At 34.0% G+C, this 19409-nt stretch overlaps 1 protein-coding gene and 1 pseudogene across 1 annotated transcript; one reads left to right on the top strand and one right to left on the bottom strand.

Moving 5' to 3' along the window:
- Positions 1-503: 503 nt before the first annotated feature.
- On the bottom strand, positions 504-6885 carry LOC123192637 (protein MALE DISCOVERER 2-like). Its single transcript, XM_044605265.1, has 14 exons — positions 6523-6885; positions 5966-6389; positions 5750-5882; positions 5499-5570; positions 4592-4735; positions 4366-4509; positions 3606-3707; positions 3446-3507; positions 2874-3353; positions 1804-1994; positions 1553-1685; positions 1302-1456; positions 1018-1209; positions 504-935 (listed from the first exon to the last, which is right to left on the bottom strand). Exons 2-14 carry the CDS (start codon positions 6063-6065, stop codon positions 675-677), a joined length of 2169 nt encoding a protein of 722 aa, XP_044461200.1. The 5' UTR covers positions 6066-6389; positions 6523-6885; the 3' UTR covers positions 504-674.
- Positions 6886-9724: 2839 nt separating this feature from the next.
- Positions 9725-13940, top strand: LOC123193554 (annotated as a pseudogene).
- The last annotated feature ends 5469 nt before the right edge of the window (positions 13941-19409 follow it).

Genomic DNA, 19409 nt, shown 5'->3' with positions numbered 1-19409 from the left:
TAAGTACATGAATCCTATTATACTCTCTGGATTGCCATGTTTCTCCTAAGCTTGAAGTAACCCGAACCTCTTAAATTGATTATGAATAAATAAACTGAACCCAGTTAATAGTAAATTGGGTTGTAAGACAGAATTGCATAAATCAGAGTGTAGGATTGTAAGACAGAATTGAATGCCAGTATTCCATTACACTCAGAAGTTCTCAGTGTACGCCTGGACAAGTGAAATTTTTGGGAGTCAATCAACAAACCTATTTATATTTAGATATATGAAAAAACAATTCACAAATTAATATTTTAATTAGGACTTAGATCCCAGTACTAAGTTCTTTACATTACACAAACTGATCACAACATATATATAAACAGGGAACACAACTCCATTTACAGGAAATTATAGCAAACTCATTGTAATGAAAAACTAAACAGAAATGGAGGGAAAAAATGGAAATAGAAATGTAAAAGAATGAATCAATCATAGGACATTATATATTATATATTATATATTATATATTATATATTATTTATGAAATCAAGGAGACCAAAAAAGATTGAGAAACAAGAGTTGGCAGCATATATTTGTCTCGGAGGGTTGAAGTAAAATGTTACTCTTTGTATATAGACTCAAAGTAATTAGAGACTTGAGTTACAAGCACAAAGAAGAGTAGACAGAACTTAAGTTGCCTCTGAGGATAGGATCTCAAGTTCAGCCCACCAGAGGGGAGAAAGTCTTGGGATGGCTTGATCAGGCGAGATGTTAGTCACTTCCCTCAATCTAGCAACAACATCTTTCATCGTTGGTCTATGCTCAGGATTTGGTTGGATGCAGTCTTTAATAACATTGCAGATGATATCAACTTCATCGTTTTTGACTGAGTTGAGGTTCGGATCAATGATTTGGCAGATGCTCTCCTTGTTGTCCAAATATTCAGCAGCCTGGAAAGTTTGTTGTCAATCAAATTATTCAAAAATAAAAAGGAAATATAACTCCACTTGGTTTTACTCAAAAGGAATTTACCCATTTCTCAATTGGCCCGTGTTCATCTGAGTATGGGAGCTTTCCAGAAATGAGTTCAAGCAATAATATGCCAAAATTGTATACATTAGTTTCTGGATCAGCCACAGGAGGCAGTTCAGATTTCCCTACACTATTTTCACCTGAGACTTTTGACTGGAGTACAGATTGAGAAGGAAAACTAACCTCTGCTACCTGTGGAAGCAAGAGCAATAGGGGGATGTCACATAAATCATAATGATCAATGTGTGAAGATGTTAGTCACATTGTAAGATGAACTGGTATACCTTAGCAGCATAATCGTCTGTCAAAAAGATACAACTTGAATGTAAGTTGGTATGTGCTACCGGTGGGTTCAGATCATGCATATATTGAAGACAATAAGCCGTTCCCATAATAATCCTCATTCTTGCATTCCAGTCAAGATGTTCCAGGTCTTCGACTGAAAAAGTGAGAGAGGGAAATTTTATAGCTTCTCAATATTAAGCTTCCAACTCAGATCTTGAGCAGTAAAAATGCATCTAAAATGAAATATTACCATGTAGATGCTCATATACAGTCCCATTTGGAGCATATTCAAACACCATCATCCTACTGAAAGGTTCAGCTTCCTCACAGTAGCCAATGAGATTGACAAAGTTCTTGTGGTTAATCCGTGACAGTGTATCAATCTACACTAGCAAAGCGTATACAGTCAAAATAGCTAAGTATAGGAGCAAGAAATTATAAGTATACAGTGTATTAACAGTTCCATTGGGCTTATTTCCAGTGATCACAGAAACAATGAACCTTTTTCCGGTAAATGGTCTCCGAGCTCTTTGACCAGTTTTTGGCAGAAGTGATTGTGGTTGATGCAACAGCTATCTCAACTCCATTGGAAAGTGTTCCTTTGTATGAAATGCAACCGTCACCCGTGTCAATGATATTGCTGAAATCTTCACAAGCTGTTTCCAGTTCTGATCGATTCAGCTTGGGAACTCCTGCATGTTATACAACACAATTTAGTTCACCCTATATGAAACAAAAACAATTACAAGGGATTGCAATGTTTAATAAGTCAGGAGCCATCTCACATAAAGTACATGTTTTTAGGATTATTTCTATCTAAAATTTGGTGTGGAACACTTGTTGACTCAAAAATCAAGTCAACTGATATCCAGTCCAATGTACAGTGTAATATTAACCTGACCTTGTGTGCCTGAATTTTGCTGAATAAAGAATGCTACATCTTTTCCTAGAGAATCTTAGAGATTTATATGATGTCCAAGATTTGTCGGATAACAAATTCTGTTGCTTACCCAAAAAACCTAAAGATTAAAGAGGGTGCTACATACTTTCCTAAAAAAATTTCAGATTTAATTCATTTTCAAGATTTCTTGTTATTGCCAACTATGTTTATTCCACAAGTGAAAAAGAAGTTTTACTTTCAACAATTTAAATTTACAGATACACATCCCTATAGCCATGTGATTATTTCTAGTTTTAGGAGATTCTGGGTCCAGATCTCATTATGTTAGACAGAGAAATCATGATGTCCATTTACTCATGGCCAGATTGTGCATTGCCCATAAGTCCAAGCCAAAATTATGTTCTCTATACTAGTGAGAAAAATGAAAAGCCATCACTATATAGAATAATGCAATAAAATAACAAGTATCATTTCAAAATGCTCTTCATGATCGGATTTGTTTGTTAGTGTTTTTGATGTGTAACAGTTAAATGAAAATCTCAGAGTTGATTTATTACCTCAATTAAAAAAGTTAAAATTTAGCAAATTTCCTACTGACATAAAAGAAGCGACTTAAGCTGCTCATCACATTAAAAGGTTACTAAAATTTAACTACATATAAGAAAATCACCTGTAATAAATGCTTTCTGCAACTGTCCACTTAGTCCAGTCTTCCATGGACGAATGGTTTCCGCCGCTCTGGTTCGGCACATGACGACTGTGGCTGCAGCAAATATGAATAAAGCTGCTCCACCAGGAACAATATAAATATACCTCCATGCACTCCCACTGGAATCTGAAGATTCCGTACCGGTTGACTGAGAAGGAGGGCTTGGGGAATGTTGGCTAATTGTAACATCGTTGCTTGGAGATGGAAAACCTTCATCAGCTTCTGAAGGCTGTGGTGCAGGTTGAGGAAGATTCTTTTTGGCATTTGGCACAGCAGGAAAAGTTCCACTACTTCGGGCAATTGGAAGAGCAATGATTTGGTTGGGGGAAGGCCCACTGGTGGCAGGTGCAGCAGGGAGGTTACTGGACTGTTCATGTAGCCTACGACGTGCAACATTGACAAGATTCTGCATATATTGAACGATGTGTGTCTCAGATGAACCTGCTTCATACAAAAGCAACATCAATATTTATCTCACAACCATAAATATTGATGTCCAATACCCAAAAATAGTTCCTGCTCCCTCTACTCACCAGGCAGGTAAGTGCAGCAATGGTCTCCATAAGTATCCAGAGAATCCTTTCCAAGCTTCAAACTTGTAAGAATGGTGAACAGTTTCAATGAAGAGAAGATGAAATAAAGTAGAAATTTATCAACAGAAGTAAATAAAAAAGAAATATTTCTGTTCCGTACACTGGCAGCGGCAAGAGATTGAGGTAACGAGTGAGAACTCCTTTGACTAAGCTAACAAAGGATTCTGCCTTGTTCAGTTGCTTGAAACTGGTATGCTGAATGCTGTTCAAGACATTGGAAAACTAGATATTTACTACCATAAGTATAATTCTTAACTCGTGCCAATGTAAAAGAGATAAAAAAAGAATGCTCTGATCTGGGAAAAGAAATTTTATTCTGGGGTCAGGCTGGTTAAATATATGATGCTCATCAAAAACCAGAAAACAGATGCCAGCTTTTGTAGAGACATCATATTGCATAGTCAATGATCAATTTCGCTCATGCTATATAGACTTCTAAGGAACTTCCAGTTCAAATGGGTTAAAGAGATATTATAGACTAAATCCAAAAAAAAAAAACAAGTCGAAGTGCTATATTATTGGAGCAGAGCAGGGCTCAAATCAGCAAATGTTTTTACAAGCCCACATGCCAATTGAGCATTACATAATCAGTTCATCAATCATTATTTAATAGTCTAATTAGACTATTCTTGGCTGTAAGCTAAAAGTCAACAATTTTTGAACCAGCTCATGTGTCACTTGAGCAGGCACAGCAACTGGAATTAACACAGGATCATTCACAAGTCTCATTCTCATGATTTTTTTTTTACAAATAAAGAACTAAGCACCAGGAATTTAAAGAACATGTACTAGAAAAATGACCAAATAAAGGGGTAACTGGCAGTGTCATGGTAGATATATTAAAATTAGTAAACGCTTACCGGTGTCCACACTTTCTATTTAGACATCCAATTCCAGCTACCACAGAAGATATAAGATTTTCATCACATTGCAATTCAAATTGTAAGTTTGGCCTTGTGAGCTCCACAGGAATGCTACCTTCAAATTCATTATTGCAAAGCAACCTATGTGAAAAATGTGTTAGTCCAGGTACCCATAAGGCCAAGAGCATCATATACATATTAATACCTAAAACAATAAACTCACATGCGTTTTAATGACAGCATCCCCCCTACTTCTACTGGAATTGTTCCACTCAACTTATTGTTCCTTAAATCCAAAAGCTCCAGCTTTGTAAGCTCTCCAAACTCTTTAGGAATAGCACCAGAGAAACGGTTTTTGTGGAGTATACTGTTAATGCAAATGGAGAGAGCAAGAACAAGAAAATTTAATCACCTTCAGAGAGCACTGCAACGTTACCAAATATCGAACTAAATATCTAGATGCTATATATGCTGTCTATCATTTAAGAAAATCCTTGTCAGATGATAACCTATAAGCAGACTCGTATGAGTTCAAAGATTTTCTTGATTCCAATGCATCATGATAGTAGGTAATAGATTATGCACCCTTCAACACATATGTGATCAAGGAGTTATAAATTATGCTTATCATAACATAAATAATCTCTAAACTAATATAGGCTAGTGATACTTGTTTTCCTTCTTTGGTCAAATTATAAGTTTTGATATGTATAGACCAATAAAAGTTTGAGGAGTAAACTTTTCTTTTTCTTCTACCAGTCCTCCTGTCGCCATATGCCATACCCATTTACAGTGAGCAGGAATTCTGAGATTTTTTTCCCACATTCTTCTTGCATTCTATTTTATCATCATTCCAACATGCACATAACTTGCATCTCTGTAATGATTTGGAATGGAATCTGGAAGTTGATTTTTCATTACTATTGATTTGCAGCGATAGTCCTACCCTCTCATGACACTGTTTTAGGTGCTTGTGATTGGGAAATTAAATAATTGAAGCGTTATTGTCATATAAATTATAGAGGTTCCTGAGTTAAAGAAGCAGGTGATCCACATTGTTAAAAGAAATTTCTCATTGAAAGTAAATAGTTGATTTTACATACAGGGAAAGCAAAGAAGTGATTCCTTACAGAATTTTTAAGTCTCTAAGCTTCGCTAGCTCAGGTGCCAATGTTCCTTCCAAATACAGCTCTTTCAAATCCCTGCAAGTAGAAGTAAACAGAAAACAATAGTATAATTTTTCATTTAACTTGTACTACAGGTATCTCCAAAATCGAAACAACTCAATGCCAAACAATCGTGGCAAAAATAAATTATATTCTCGATGAAAACTCTGTATCTGCGCATTCATTAATGCGAAAATTTAAGGAAAGCAACTTACAGCATTATCACTTTACCGTTGAGACAATGAACACCTGACCACAAACAAGGAGTGGGATCCTTTGGATCCCAATTTGCAAAGGCGCCATAAGGATCCTGATTCACCCCTGAGCGGAATTCCCACAGAGCCAATCCTGCATTTGCACAAGTCAGTTAGAACCAAAAAACAAACAGACAGACAGCAGCAACGTTCAGCAATTGGTATTAGAAAATTTACCATCGGCATTGAGAGACCAATATCCTTGAATTTCAAGACTCGCAATCAAAACCAAGAAACGCAGTAATCGGAATCCAATAGGGGTCCATATACCCCCCATTTCTGGACGAACGCAATGCAGCAGTGTTTGGTATTCAAAATCGCCAGGTTTTTATGTATAAAACAACCCCTTCAAACCAATACAACAAACAATGAAAATAACAACTATACTTCCTTTGTTTTCCAAACGCGAAATAAATTTCCTTACAACGATGCAAAACCTAGATAAAATCAAACCCAATGACTTTGCTTCCGGTGATAATCATATCAGGCTCTCTGATTTTTATTTTTTTTAATTGATTAAAACCACCCTTTTGGCTGAAATATATATCCCTCTTCAAAATATTATCTTCCCTCCTCTTATCTCTCAACTCAACAACAGCAGCTGAAAATTTTGCAAGAATAGCAAACAAAAAAGATTCAACATTATAAAATCAAGAAAAAGAAACGAAGAATGAAGAATACCCTGAACAACAAGCAAAGATGAAAAAAGAAAAAGTAAAAAGAATATAATTTACCACAAAGAAGGACAAAAAGGGTACAAAAGAATCTCCCTTTCGCAGGTGGTGGCTGTGGAGGTAGCAATGCAAATAACAAAAACAACAAACAAACAATTGGGGTGGCGGAGGTGGTCAGTTGATGAGCTGAGACACAAAGGCAGCAAAGAAAAATTAAACTTAATAATAATAATAATAATTATAATCTGTAGCAATGGTGATTTTTTAGTTTTTTTTCAATTACTGCCCTTTCCAAGGATGATCTCAGAGGATCCTCTTCTCTTCGACCATCATTTTCGTCTCTCTCATGGCCTAAGGCTTAACCTCTTTTTTTTTCTTTCTCTCTCTCAAATTTTCTTTTCTTTAGAATTGATTTTTTTTTCCTGTTTTTCTCTCTCTTCAAAACTGCCCCCACCAGCCATCTCCTCTGTTTTTATTTTTTTACTTTTTCTGGTTTTGTTATTATTAATTATCCTTATTTTGAGATTTAATTAATAATAATTATATTAATTATTGCAATAAATAATAAAGAAATACTAACGGTTTTGTTCCACAGTGGGTCCTACTGTAACACCTGTGTTCGGCGGGAAAGTTAACGAACTAGTTAACCGTCTGTTGACGATGGATGGTAATGAGGGCGCCCCACTTCCGTTGTAATCGGACGCGTGTTTCAATTATCTTTCAAACGTTGACCGGGCCCACATTTTTGACCAAAAAGTTTAAGTTTATTACGTGCGTCCCTCTTTGTTTCGCTTCTACTTTACTAATTTTAAATGGATAAAAATCCACCAAAAATAATTAAAGAATTAATATTAAAATGGTGTTTATATAATAAAAATATAATTAGCTTGACAACTGGGAAAGGAATGTGGAAGCCAACATCACCTGAGAAACGTTGTCGTTTTATTAATAAGATGCTTCAAATTGTCTACACAAATGCTAAACATGATTAATAAACAAATAATCACAGATCGGCACTATACATGGTAGCCATCAATGGAAGTAGAAAATTCAAAGAAAGATGAGAAAAAAGAGACTGGGCTGCATTGAAGCAGAAACAGAAGGCAAAGTAATAATGCATCTGAAGATGACGAAATGTGCTTGGTCCGCTCATGGAAAACTGAGCCAAATCTGATTTCAACAGTGCGATTCCAAAGAGCTCCAACATTTTAGTTGAAACTTGAGCTGGATCTTGGTCGTCTTCACTAGCTTTCATCGGGCTTTTGAAACTTGGTTCTTTCTGGGCCTCAACAACTTCCTCTAAATACTCCTGGACTTCAGCCTGATCTATAAAAACAAATGTCCTACCATGCCGTCTGTTTTGTTAAATTTTGCACTAGTCATTTTACATGCAGTAGGTAAAGCATGTCAAAATGAACATCACAAATAAAAATCTGAAACAACTTTGATAGTTTATAGCTGGGGTGATAATTGGAGAGTATAAATTTGTCATCCAAAATGACGTCTTTCTTCCTCATTGACTGCTCTTTATGGTTGGATGAACATTTTTTTTAGAATGCAAGTACCTAATATCTTTATATATGTTTTACAGATCTATTAAACTCCCTATCTGTCAGCTCGCTACCACCCATTTGATTTTCAGCTACCACCCATTTGATTTTCAGCTACCTTTCTTTACAGTTACATATAAAGAGTAAAGAGTGTTTTACAGATCTATTAAGACCAAGATATGCAGTGTTGCTAGGTCGGCTGTCTTAATCTATAAAGTAATACAAAAATACTATTCTTTTAAAGATTCTTGAGAGATATAAAATAATAAAACTGTTAACTCTCCATGCATACGAGGAGACAATGCATAAATAGTTTTCTAAGAAGGGCAGGCCTTGTTTCATTTTCTTTAAGTTAAAATTTTAACATAGATGGCCCATTTTCCTACTTCCGATCCACGTAGTTTTTTTTCTGCTAAAACCTCTTAGTTTAATGCTTAGAATCTGTCTCCTCCCTCTAAGCAACAAAAATATGCACATGCCACACCTAACCAGCCAGTTTCGGCTGTCTTTTATCAAAACCTAAAACCTTCAAGTGATTCCCCTAGAGATGTTACTTTCCTGAAGACAATCAACAGAGAAGACCTTCTTTGCAATGTAGAGACAAAACATAATCCAAATTCTCTGTATATTCTAGAGATGTTATCCCCGCACTGTCAAGAGACAGATATAATAAATTGAATTAATTTTAGCTTCACCTGCTTGTAGAAAAAAAAATTGAAGGAATTATTATCCACATAAATGAAAATAAACACTGGGTTTTTCTCACACATGTGATTAATTTTCTGTGGAACGAAGCAAAATAATGCTGTCAAAAGGGCAGCTGGTATACTCTTCCATCTAAAATTCTCCATCTTTAGCCTTTAGGGTCATCGAAATGTGCAAAATGTAAGGAGCATTTATGACAGTCACCCATAATCATTTTGACTTGACGATCCCCAGGTTCTAATTTCTACGTCGTAGCGTATAACAAATAGTTTTAAATGTATTATAATGCTGTCCAATGAAAAAAATTACCGAGTGCAATGGGCATGCCTAGATTATAATGGTGGAAAGAGCAAACACAAAGGCTCAAAACCTCCTTCCCTTTATATTGTAGTACCAATAAAAGAGAAAGAGGAAAACAATGGTAGGAGTCCCTTTTCTTTCTCATTGAAGTGTGAAAGTTAAAAATCAAGTTGCAGGGACAATCCCCCATCTTATTTTATTAATTGTACATTAAGTAATACATTTTCAAATATGAATGTATGAAAAGTCACATTCTTACCAATTGCAATGGAAAATGTCCAGAAAACGATCCACGCAATTTGTTTGAATACGTAGGTCCACCAAAATTGACTAACTTGTAGAGTTATCTAACCATTTGCTATCAGAAGTATTGGGAATATAATTAGAAAGTCTTTGTTTAGGTAGGAAGAATTGATATGTTGATAAAAGAAATGGCCCACGGCGTTTCTTTCAACATGATGATGAGATTAAACTTGTTGACAAACAAATTAATAATTTTATTAACAATTTAACATTTGAGAGGAGTCTCTTGCAGAGGTCAAACAATTAAGATAATCACGAGAGAGAAAAAGAGCGATTTTATAACATGGACAACTGTCAGAAGATGCAAAGGAGAAAAGGGAGAAGTACTGTAGTCACATGATATCCAACAGTCGCATCTGTATTCATAATGTGAGTTTTATTTCATTGTAAAGAGCCCCAGTGTTGCGCGTGCGTCAGAACATGGTTGATTTTTATTACCCCATGAAAGACTTTTAGAATATACATGTCTACATTTTGGATTACTTGAATTCTAAGGTTCAATTATATATGAAAAAAAACCATCCAAATCCAAGAGAAAAACATTGTCTGCACCTTGTGGTTTCTCCCTTCTCTCTCTCTCTCACCTTCAACCTTTTTTATTTGATTGAAGAATAAATCCGTAGGAATCTGTTTTCCAGGTTAGTGGGCATCAAGGCATGGTCTTCTAACCAGTTTGAATATATACAGTGTTCTCAAGAGCTTTTCTGATCGTCAACGAATTGGAAGGAGAGGACAGAAGATAAGCTAGCTTCGAATAAATGGTTTGTATCAACATGAAGGAAATCGAAAACTTTTTGATCAAATTTCACTCTTTTTAGCTTTCTAATGCTAACTTAAGTACTTATGCTATAAATAAGAACTTTAAAATTTCTACTTCAAGCTTTTTCTGAATTTCAAAAGTTTAATCTCAAATCCTCCTTCTAAATTAGTTTTTAAAAGTATACTACTCCTGATTTTCCAACCTTTTAGATAATCTCAATTTCTCCATTAATTTTTTCAAAGGATATTAGTTCCATTTTTCCAACCTTTTTGGGGACAAGGAGAAAAAAAAATTTAAATATGACCGTAGTAGTTCCTAATACTGAACTCTATCTGCAAAGTTCTTTCAATATATAAGATATCCCAATTCTTCATATCTTTTGATGATCTAGTATGGCCGTTTCTCTCTCTACAAAGAGTAGCTCCGATGCTAATCCATGCCCAATAATAACTTTTTTCTTTTCCACAAAACTTCTGCAAACATCCATAAGTGTTATTATATACTTGTTGAAATTAACACTAAAGTCTTAAAGTTAATCAATGGGGCATACGATTTTTGAAAGATGAGATAAGAATCCTAATGTTTTTTGGGCTTTATTCTATGACGCAGCCCCTACAGATCATCTGTAGATTTATTAACATTTCCATATATATATATATTGGTGCTTTCTAGGGTTTAGTGTTTCATAAGTTCCGTTAATATAATTTAAAATAATGATTTTTAACTGTCATCTATAACAAATTGGTGCAGAAGAATTGAAGATTGAAAAGAAGCGGAAGGACTAGTCTATATCTATCTCAAGAATTGAATTGTAAGCTTGTAAGTCTTGCATCATATGATCTTTTTTCATTCTGTCAGCTTAAAAGGCTCGGAGCTTTTAGATTGAGTTTGTTCATTTCTTCTTTATTTTTTCCATTTTTTTCAAGTTTAGTTTGTCATGAATTCTATGAAGGCACTGCAACCCAGATTCATTTCATACACATGTTTGTTTGACTCATTTAAAAGGGAATCAAGTAGATGTTGTTTACGCAAAATGTAACTCCTTTGAATCAGGATCAGTAATGAACACATTTCCATTTATATGGGTTGTTGGTGCAGTTCGTGAAAGAGTTTCCACCAATAAATGTTCTACCAAATGCAGTGCGAATCTGCATAATTTTTAAAAGGTTAGGCCAGCCTAGAAACATGCCAGCATACAGTCATAAACAATAAGAACATACCTCCTATAGTGAAATGCTACAAAGGAACACAAAATACCAATATGTTTTGTTTTATACATCATCTTCTCTTGGAAACAGGTCAGTGCATTTCTTATTAGGGTTTGTAAGAAAGCATCTACTGGAATATATAATATAACTGCTGTCATGCATGCATATTATATTAATCGTTTGTTTCCTGGACCACGCAATTATCTATAAGGTATATTTCAGAAAGATAGGAAAGATGTATGTATACAAGTTTGGAATGGAGCTTATAAATGGTACATCTCTATAATAATTAAGTTATACAGGCCATCCAGATTTGTCTAGCTAGTACTTAACTAGCTATACTGTGTCTTTTTCTATTAAAAAATTTGGTATTTTCTTGTATCATAAGATAAATTAAGAATTAAGAAATGCAGTATCCAGCTACATTCATGGCATGGCTGCAATATGTATCGGAGACTTAATTAAAACAGATTTTTCAAGAAATTAATTAAATGATAGTTGAGAAATATGCAAACATTAATCTTAATTTCTCTGATTCATTTTCAAACAATATTATCCCACCTGTCTATAATGCTCTTGGCAGACTGAAAATTTTTGAAGAAATTGATTATATATGAGAAATGATCCAAGGGAACTGAGAACAACCATGGCAGAAGATTCTGAGATCCACGGTCAAGAAAACAGTGATAGGACTGAAAACACATCTGAAGTGTCCTCCCAGAAGTGTTCATCCTTTGACTTGAATGAAGAAGCTTGCAGTCAAGAAGATGATAGTTTGGCCAAGGTTACAGAACTAAGTGTTGAAGATGATGAGAAAGGTAGAAGGGAGTTCTTCTGGTAATAATCTCACTAATGGAGGAAAAGAACGAAGGCCTGCTGTTAGACAATACATCCGCTCAAAAATGCCTCGCCTCCGATGGACTCCTGACCTCCATCTCTCTTTTGTGCGTGCTGTTGAGAGGCTTGGTGGACAAGAGAGTATATATGTTCCCTTTGATGCATTTTTTATGTTTAATTTTTAGTCCAATTGTGCATTGTTTCTCCTTTAGTCAAAAAATCTGCGTAGAATATTCAAAATTCTCTTATCATGTTTGATCCTAAGATTGATTACTAGTTGTTTTTCTCTTTGAATCGGAGCAGAAGCGACTCCCAAATTGGTTCTTCAGCTAATGAATGTGCGGGGACTTAGCATTGCTCATGTAAAGAGTCACTTGCAGGTGCCAATAAAAAATTGGAAATTTATATTTAATCTTTTTCTGAATTTATTTTTCCATATTTTAGTATCCTTCAATTTATGTGTAAATTTTTTATTCCATGCACCAGATGTATCGAAGTAAGAAGCTTGATGAAGCTGGACAAGGTGATATTTGCTATTTTCCTAAACATATTATGCAATTATGATTTATGACTGAGATTCAGTCCATAAAATTTTATTGATGGACTCCAAACTCTCTATGAGAAAGTACTACTTTAATTTGAATCCATTGAAAAAGTAGCATCATTTAATTTTACTAAGAGCTTGATTTTAGTACCTTGCGTATTTTAAACTTGAAAATGATCAGTTTATGAAGAGAAAGAAATGAACAAAAATTACCATTAGGGTTTTACCTTAATGGAGAGAACAGTTTACAGAAAGAACACTTTGGTTTGCGTGTTATGCAGTGCTAAGTCATACGTGCAGGACAATGCGAGGAAGAGACACTGTTCGGAGCATGTTTCACCGGCCGATTATGAGCAGTCTTCATCAACGCTTCAGAATGGAGAATGGTCATATTGTTCTCACTACAAGTTTTCCTGAAAACAATCACAGCCTTTTGCAGTCGCCTTTCTCCCAACGACCAATACGCTTCGGATGTAACTTTTCTAGGTAATTATCAGAGCAAAGGCACTCATTTGGTTAACTTTTACTGATGAATTTAAGTAAAATAATCATCCCCACGAGTGTTATCCTTGATGATAGACTTGTTTCTTTCTACTTAAAAGGCAAAAACGGTGGGCTTCTGATGATTTTTCAACAGTAAGGCCGAGTTCTCTACTAGGCAAAGATAATGCAATGGGGATTGAGCCAATTAAACCGAGTGGGTTTCTTGAAGAAAAGAGGTGGCCTCCTTTTGAAATGAGCAACAGTCGATGGAAGGCCAAACAAATTTCCACCATGCACGCAAGGTCTCTCAGAAACCCAGGAAATGATACAATGATCCGCCAGTTTCAACCTCCATTTCGGCTTGCGGTAAAGATTTTGAATTTTTGAGATTCCAAGCTGTCTACGGTGCATTAAAATACTTTTTATTGTAAATTAATATTTCCATCGTTTGCAGCTGAGGGGAGATAGCACATCCAAGGACAAGGAATGGCTGCCGGACCTGCAACTGAAACTGAGACAAAGAGTTGGAATTGATGAGGAGAAAAACACTCAAGAAATCAACACTGATCTTTCACTTTCTTAGCCCTCATTCGGAGAGGCAATGGTTAATTAATAACGACAACATGGAGACAAATATATAAAGATTCTCCATAATTAACCAAATTAGACTAGAGATAGAGATCTACACACAAATAGATTGCTTGTATCAGGGCCATTTGAAGCTAAGTAACTCTTAAAGGATCAAACTAATGTTTGAGAAAATCACTTGAGTGAGATCTTTTCAGGTACTTTGTCTTAGAGTCCTTTATAAAAGTGGTGATAATTTTTATTGGGATATTTAATTTTTTACTCTTTTTCTAAACTGTCTATACATATATGTCACTCAACTCAAATTTTAAGAAGTAACCATAATAGTTATTCATTTTTTCAAAATATCTCGATTGATGAAACCCATACAGAAAGAAAGAATATCATAACAGTAATTTCTCTCTTTTTCTTTAGTCTTTCAGCAAGAAAAAAAACTCTGCAATATAAAAAAAAATTCTTCAACAGAGAAGACACATGTGATTGAACAATAAAACTCGTGAGAAAAAGTCATTATAAAGAATTCAATTTGGGCACAAGAGAGGAAGAGACGAAAATTGTCAATTTGTTTTAGAAAATTCACATTTATTGTAAAGATTCCATAATAAAATCATCCACATTCAAGTCAGTTTTGATTCAAGACCTTATGTTATGTGTTTTCTTGTTTAATAATTGAAAATCAAATAATTTAAGACAGATTCATGTTTATGACTTCATGTGAAATATAATTTTGTTGTAATTTCATATTATTATATTGTTTAATGTTGTGATTTCATATTGTTGTATTGTTTAATGTTGTATTGATAGTTAAAAAAATACGAAAATTCAATTTTGAATAAAAACTATATGAAGAACAGGTCAACGAAAAGCCAAGATTGGCATCAAAACCAACCCCCTTGGTCCCACATGTTTGTTTAAACACGGATGTTTAACATAGTTGTTTTATGCCAATGCTAATCCATTGCATGTCTTATAATGCCCAGGGTTTAAACACAATTGTTTTTATATTTTTAGATTTATTTTAAGTTAAGAAGGAAAAAACTGCATTTAAGATTTACTCTAAAGGGCAATGAATTTAAGGTGATGATAATGTTACGAGATATATTAGTGGGGATGAGAGAGAGATGTGCATTGACACAAATATTAATTTTGAAGGATTTATAGTCAGAATAAGTTATCGTCTAAGAGTCGATCGAAGTTAGTCAAATATGCATGTATTTACCCTAGGTGATATGGGTCTAATGGAGATTGTAACCAATGATGATCTGAAGTATTTGATGGTTGAAGTAAAAGGTTTATGAAGATCGACTAAACTCTATATTATCGAGAGTCCAATTGATAGAATGGCCAATTAACAAGCCAAAGGTATTCATAAGGAAGAAAAGGAGAATAATTCGACAGAAGAGTGGGCACAACTACAAAGTTTCCAAAAGTTTGGTGGGAATAGTGGGGATAATGATAATGACGACAACATGGATGATATGAAGTAGAGGGTAATAAGGATAATGATGATGATGATGATGATGATGAATTCTTGAGGTTTGATAAGGACATATACAATGTTTTGAGCCAAGACATTGACAGAAATCAATGTCATACTTGTAATAAGGGAGCTAAATGTAGCACAAGAAGTCATGACTCGATAAATATTTGAGCATATCCAAATCACATCTATAATCCAAATTTGTTTTAATAGGTTCCTAAACCTACTATTGATGTTGAAAATGCAAGTATTAGTAATCAGACATAAAGGGACAATCATTTGTAAATTATAATTCGAAGGTAGAATTGAAATTATTATTTCGGATATATGCATTAGAGACAAGAATTCAATGAAAAGTTGGTCACTTTAATAATATAAGATATGAGATTAAGTGAGTATATCTATAATGTAAATGGTGGGCATGAGTAACGAGAAAGGAATATGAAGACTATTGGATTTTATGACTTGTGGTCGAGACACAAACTTGTCCACAAAATCAAATATTATCACATCATAGACAAACTGATGTAGAGTCGTTAGGGAACATACTTAAATCAATATTTATGACTGATCGCATTTATCAATCAAAAAAAATTATTTCAGACATGATAGATAGGTACAAAATTGTCATTTCCTACACGTAAGTGTGGCATGCCAAAACATATGCACTAAATGCATTACGAGATCTCCCAAAGAGTCTTTCATGTTATTACGCGAGTATTGTCATAATTTAGAGCTTAAGAACCTTGGAACCGTGACATGTATTAATATCGATCTGAAAAATAGGTTCAAGTTTTCTTCATGTGTATGGGTTATTCAATAAAGTGAAAGTATTTTGCCCGATGATATGCATTGATATTTCACACTTAAAGTGAAAGTATTTTGGATCTTTTTTCATTGCTATTGCGAAGGATGATAATAATTAAATTTACTCTCTTGCCTTAAGTGTTAGGCACAATGAGAGAATCGATACATAGACCCCCTTTTTTACATACCCACCTATGCGCATTGGTGATTTGTCAGATTTGTCTATTATTTCTAATTATTATCATTCAATAATTACGTCGGTGGCGAACGTACTATCTCATGCTCATAATAAGTTTTGTAATTATCATATAAAACATAACATACGTACGCAATTCAAAAAAACAAAACATCTTGAAAGATTATTTTAATGACTTCTAAGCTATCATGAGTAAAATTACCGAGTAAATCTTGTTGTGATAGACTATTTGACCAACATTGGGCATAAAAGATAGGTGCATACCCACTTTGGAGGATGATAGTATAATATTATGACGACCAATATTGTTGAGTCCTTCAACGTTTTGACATGGGTTGTTCATGTTTTGTCTATAACCATATTAGTTGAGTTTCTGTGGAGTACAATACAACATTGATTTTTCAATAGACGAAACATGACTAGTATGTAAGACTAATATTGGTTTGATGTGTTTTTTTTCATTGCATTTATTAGTTATTTTTACAGGTCAAAGATCTCACCAGTTAATATCATGGGTTGAGGACAAACTTGTTGGACATGTGCTTAAATCTATCAATATGGTAGTTAAACTAATCAATATGCAACAATACGAAGTCTATGATTCATGACAACATGTGTTTATTGTAAATATTCTTATTAGAACTTGTAATTATGGAAAATTTCAACTTTCCTAGATTTTATGTGCACATGTTGCAGCTATTGCAAGCTACAATAATCTCTCAGACTGTCTAGGATGGGTCAGTGCATATTACTAGACATATTTTTTATAAGAGGTGTATAAAGAAGATATTAATCCATTGGGGGATCAATCAACTTGGGCATCATCAAATATGTCTGTTATTTATCCTCTAGTGATTGAACAATGATGGTCTGGTCGTCCTTTCAACCATGCAAGAAGACTTTCTCAGAAGGAAAGGAAGTCCGACTATAAAACTACAGTCGATGTTATCAATTTGGCCGTAATTGCTTAAATTGTTTGAGTCTAGCTCCAGTGCTAGTGGTTGGCTCATCCCGCACATCAAGTAGTGGATGAGGACAAGGTCATCGTAGTCACGATGTAACCCATATGGCCAAATAGATTATCATTGTTAATTTTCTTTATTGTCTGATACTATAATTTTAAGTGTATTACTCGAAGTTACGTTCAATCTCAGTCGGATGCAATACAGTTGTAATCCCCTCTTGGAAGATTAAGAAAATTTATAAAAATTAATAAACTAAAAGATAGAACAATAAAATATAAATCTACGAATGAACAAATTATCGGAGGAGCTCCCAATGTATCAATATATCATCCCAAGTCAGTAGTACAATTGTTTTCCTTTTCAGCATACAAGGGACCTGATCATTAGCTTCCAGATAGATATTAGAAGATAGATTGTAAATCATCTCATAAATCTAATACTACACAATGTATAACATTTATGGTTAGTATTTACATTTGTCAGTATGAATGTTAACTTCATCTATTATGCTATACTTACTTGAAAAATAATTAGGTATCCCAAAACATTATAGCTAAGCAATGGGAGTGGACTCATGTAGGGCGGGTAGTATTGTACACAATACTGATATTTGCTATGTATGCCCTTTCGTATTGAATTAATTGTTTTGTTCCATGTCACTGTCCCTCATGGGTACCGACTAAATGCATCTAAATTGTCGGTTAAATGCAAAAAACGATCAGATATTTTTGTTCTATTGTCCACTCTTAATAGTCCCGTAAACGCAAAAAATAATACTGCGAACTTCACAACATCTTCATCATCGTCTTCCCAAATTTGATCGTCAACTATTTGCTCGATCTCCTCATAGGATAACAACATGTTAATATCTGGAAAGTATTCCTCTCTCAATTGAAGCGTCCCCATACAATAAATGTAGTTGGACACCTCAGCGTCCTCCTTGAATATCAGACTAGTTACTAGCATAAATTCAATAGGGCTGAATCAGAACTCAAAACCATTTAATCTGAACCACATTTCTCTCACTGGGTTTTTGCTGTTAATTATATGAAGTAACATCGCATGTATCAAAACGACACTAAACTTTGGCTCCACCAAATCTAGTAAGTGTTAGTTTGTTCTTAATTATAGTCATGATGTCCATCTTTGTCCAAAGTGACATGTGTACTCAGAATCCTTATGTCTCATGAAATTTGTACACCCCCTCCTGGTAGTTGTTACAAATGTCTGAAAAATATATTAATTCGTTTATTACATTAATCAAACAAACTGGATTATCATTAAATTAATATGGTTGGCATCGACTAATTCAATTGACTTTGTTTTTCAAAATTAATAATGGTCTTAAAATTATATTTTCAAATGAATTTTTTCATGACATATAAACTATACATGAAAACTGTTAAATTTGATGTAAGATTACTTTTTTTTTCTTTATTTACTTTATTTGTCTTCCTAATGAGTGTTTCTAATATTTTCAGATAAACTAATTACAACTCTAGTTTTATATTAGCATACTTGAGTTTAAATGTGCTAATCTAGAAAATTTATACTCAATCACTAGTATACTTAATAATTTTCAAGCTCTTAACTCAAGAATGGATGAGAGATTGAATAATTCTATACTTGATAATTTTAAAAAATTTAAAACTCAATCACCTATACTTGATTTTCCATCACCAACATACATAAAATAAATTGTACTCAATTAACTAGCTCGAGTAACATTTTTATAAAAAATGGATATATGTGAGATGTAAAAAAATGATAAAAAATGGTGGCAAAAGATTGGTGGTAGAAAGGGTTGACATCGCTGCCAACCTATTCTTCCACTTTAACCCAACAACAAACAAGCTTTTCAATCTGAATTTAATTTAAATTCAAATTAAAATAATAATTCGATCTAAATCAAATCGAGATTTACATTGAATTATATAAATGGTAATTTATATTGAATTGCTTAATCGAATTAAATTTCGTACAATATAATTATGCGTATACTTTATAAGGGAAAACTCACCTGTTGTCCTGTCTATATATTGCCGCTACCAATCTAAGAAGTTTCTTCATGCATGGGAAAACAATATGATGATCTTTTATGCTATATATGTCTAATACTTTTATGTTATGTTATATGATCTTCATGGGAAAGCAAGCAAATATGTATGTTTTTGTAGAAAATATTTGCAAAAAAATGCATATATGTACATTCACGTGAATG

Source organism: Mangifera indica, chromosome 12, assembly GCF_011075055.1.
Source record: "Mangifera indica cultivar Alphonso chromosome 12, CATAS_Mindica_2.1, whole genome shotgun sequence".
Lineage (NCBI taxonomy): Eukaryota > Viridiplantae > Streptophyta > Magnoliopsida > Sapindales > Anacardiaceae > Mangifera > Mangifera indica.
The sequence above is the reverse complement of the archived record's forward strand: the minus strand, read 5'-3'. Positions and strand labels throughout refer to the sequence as shown.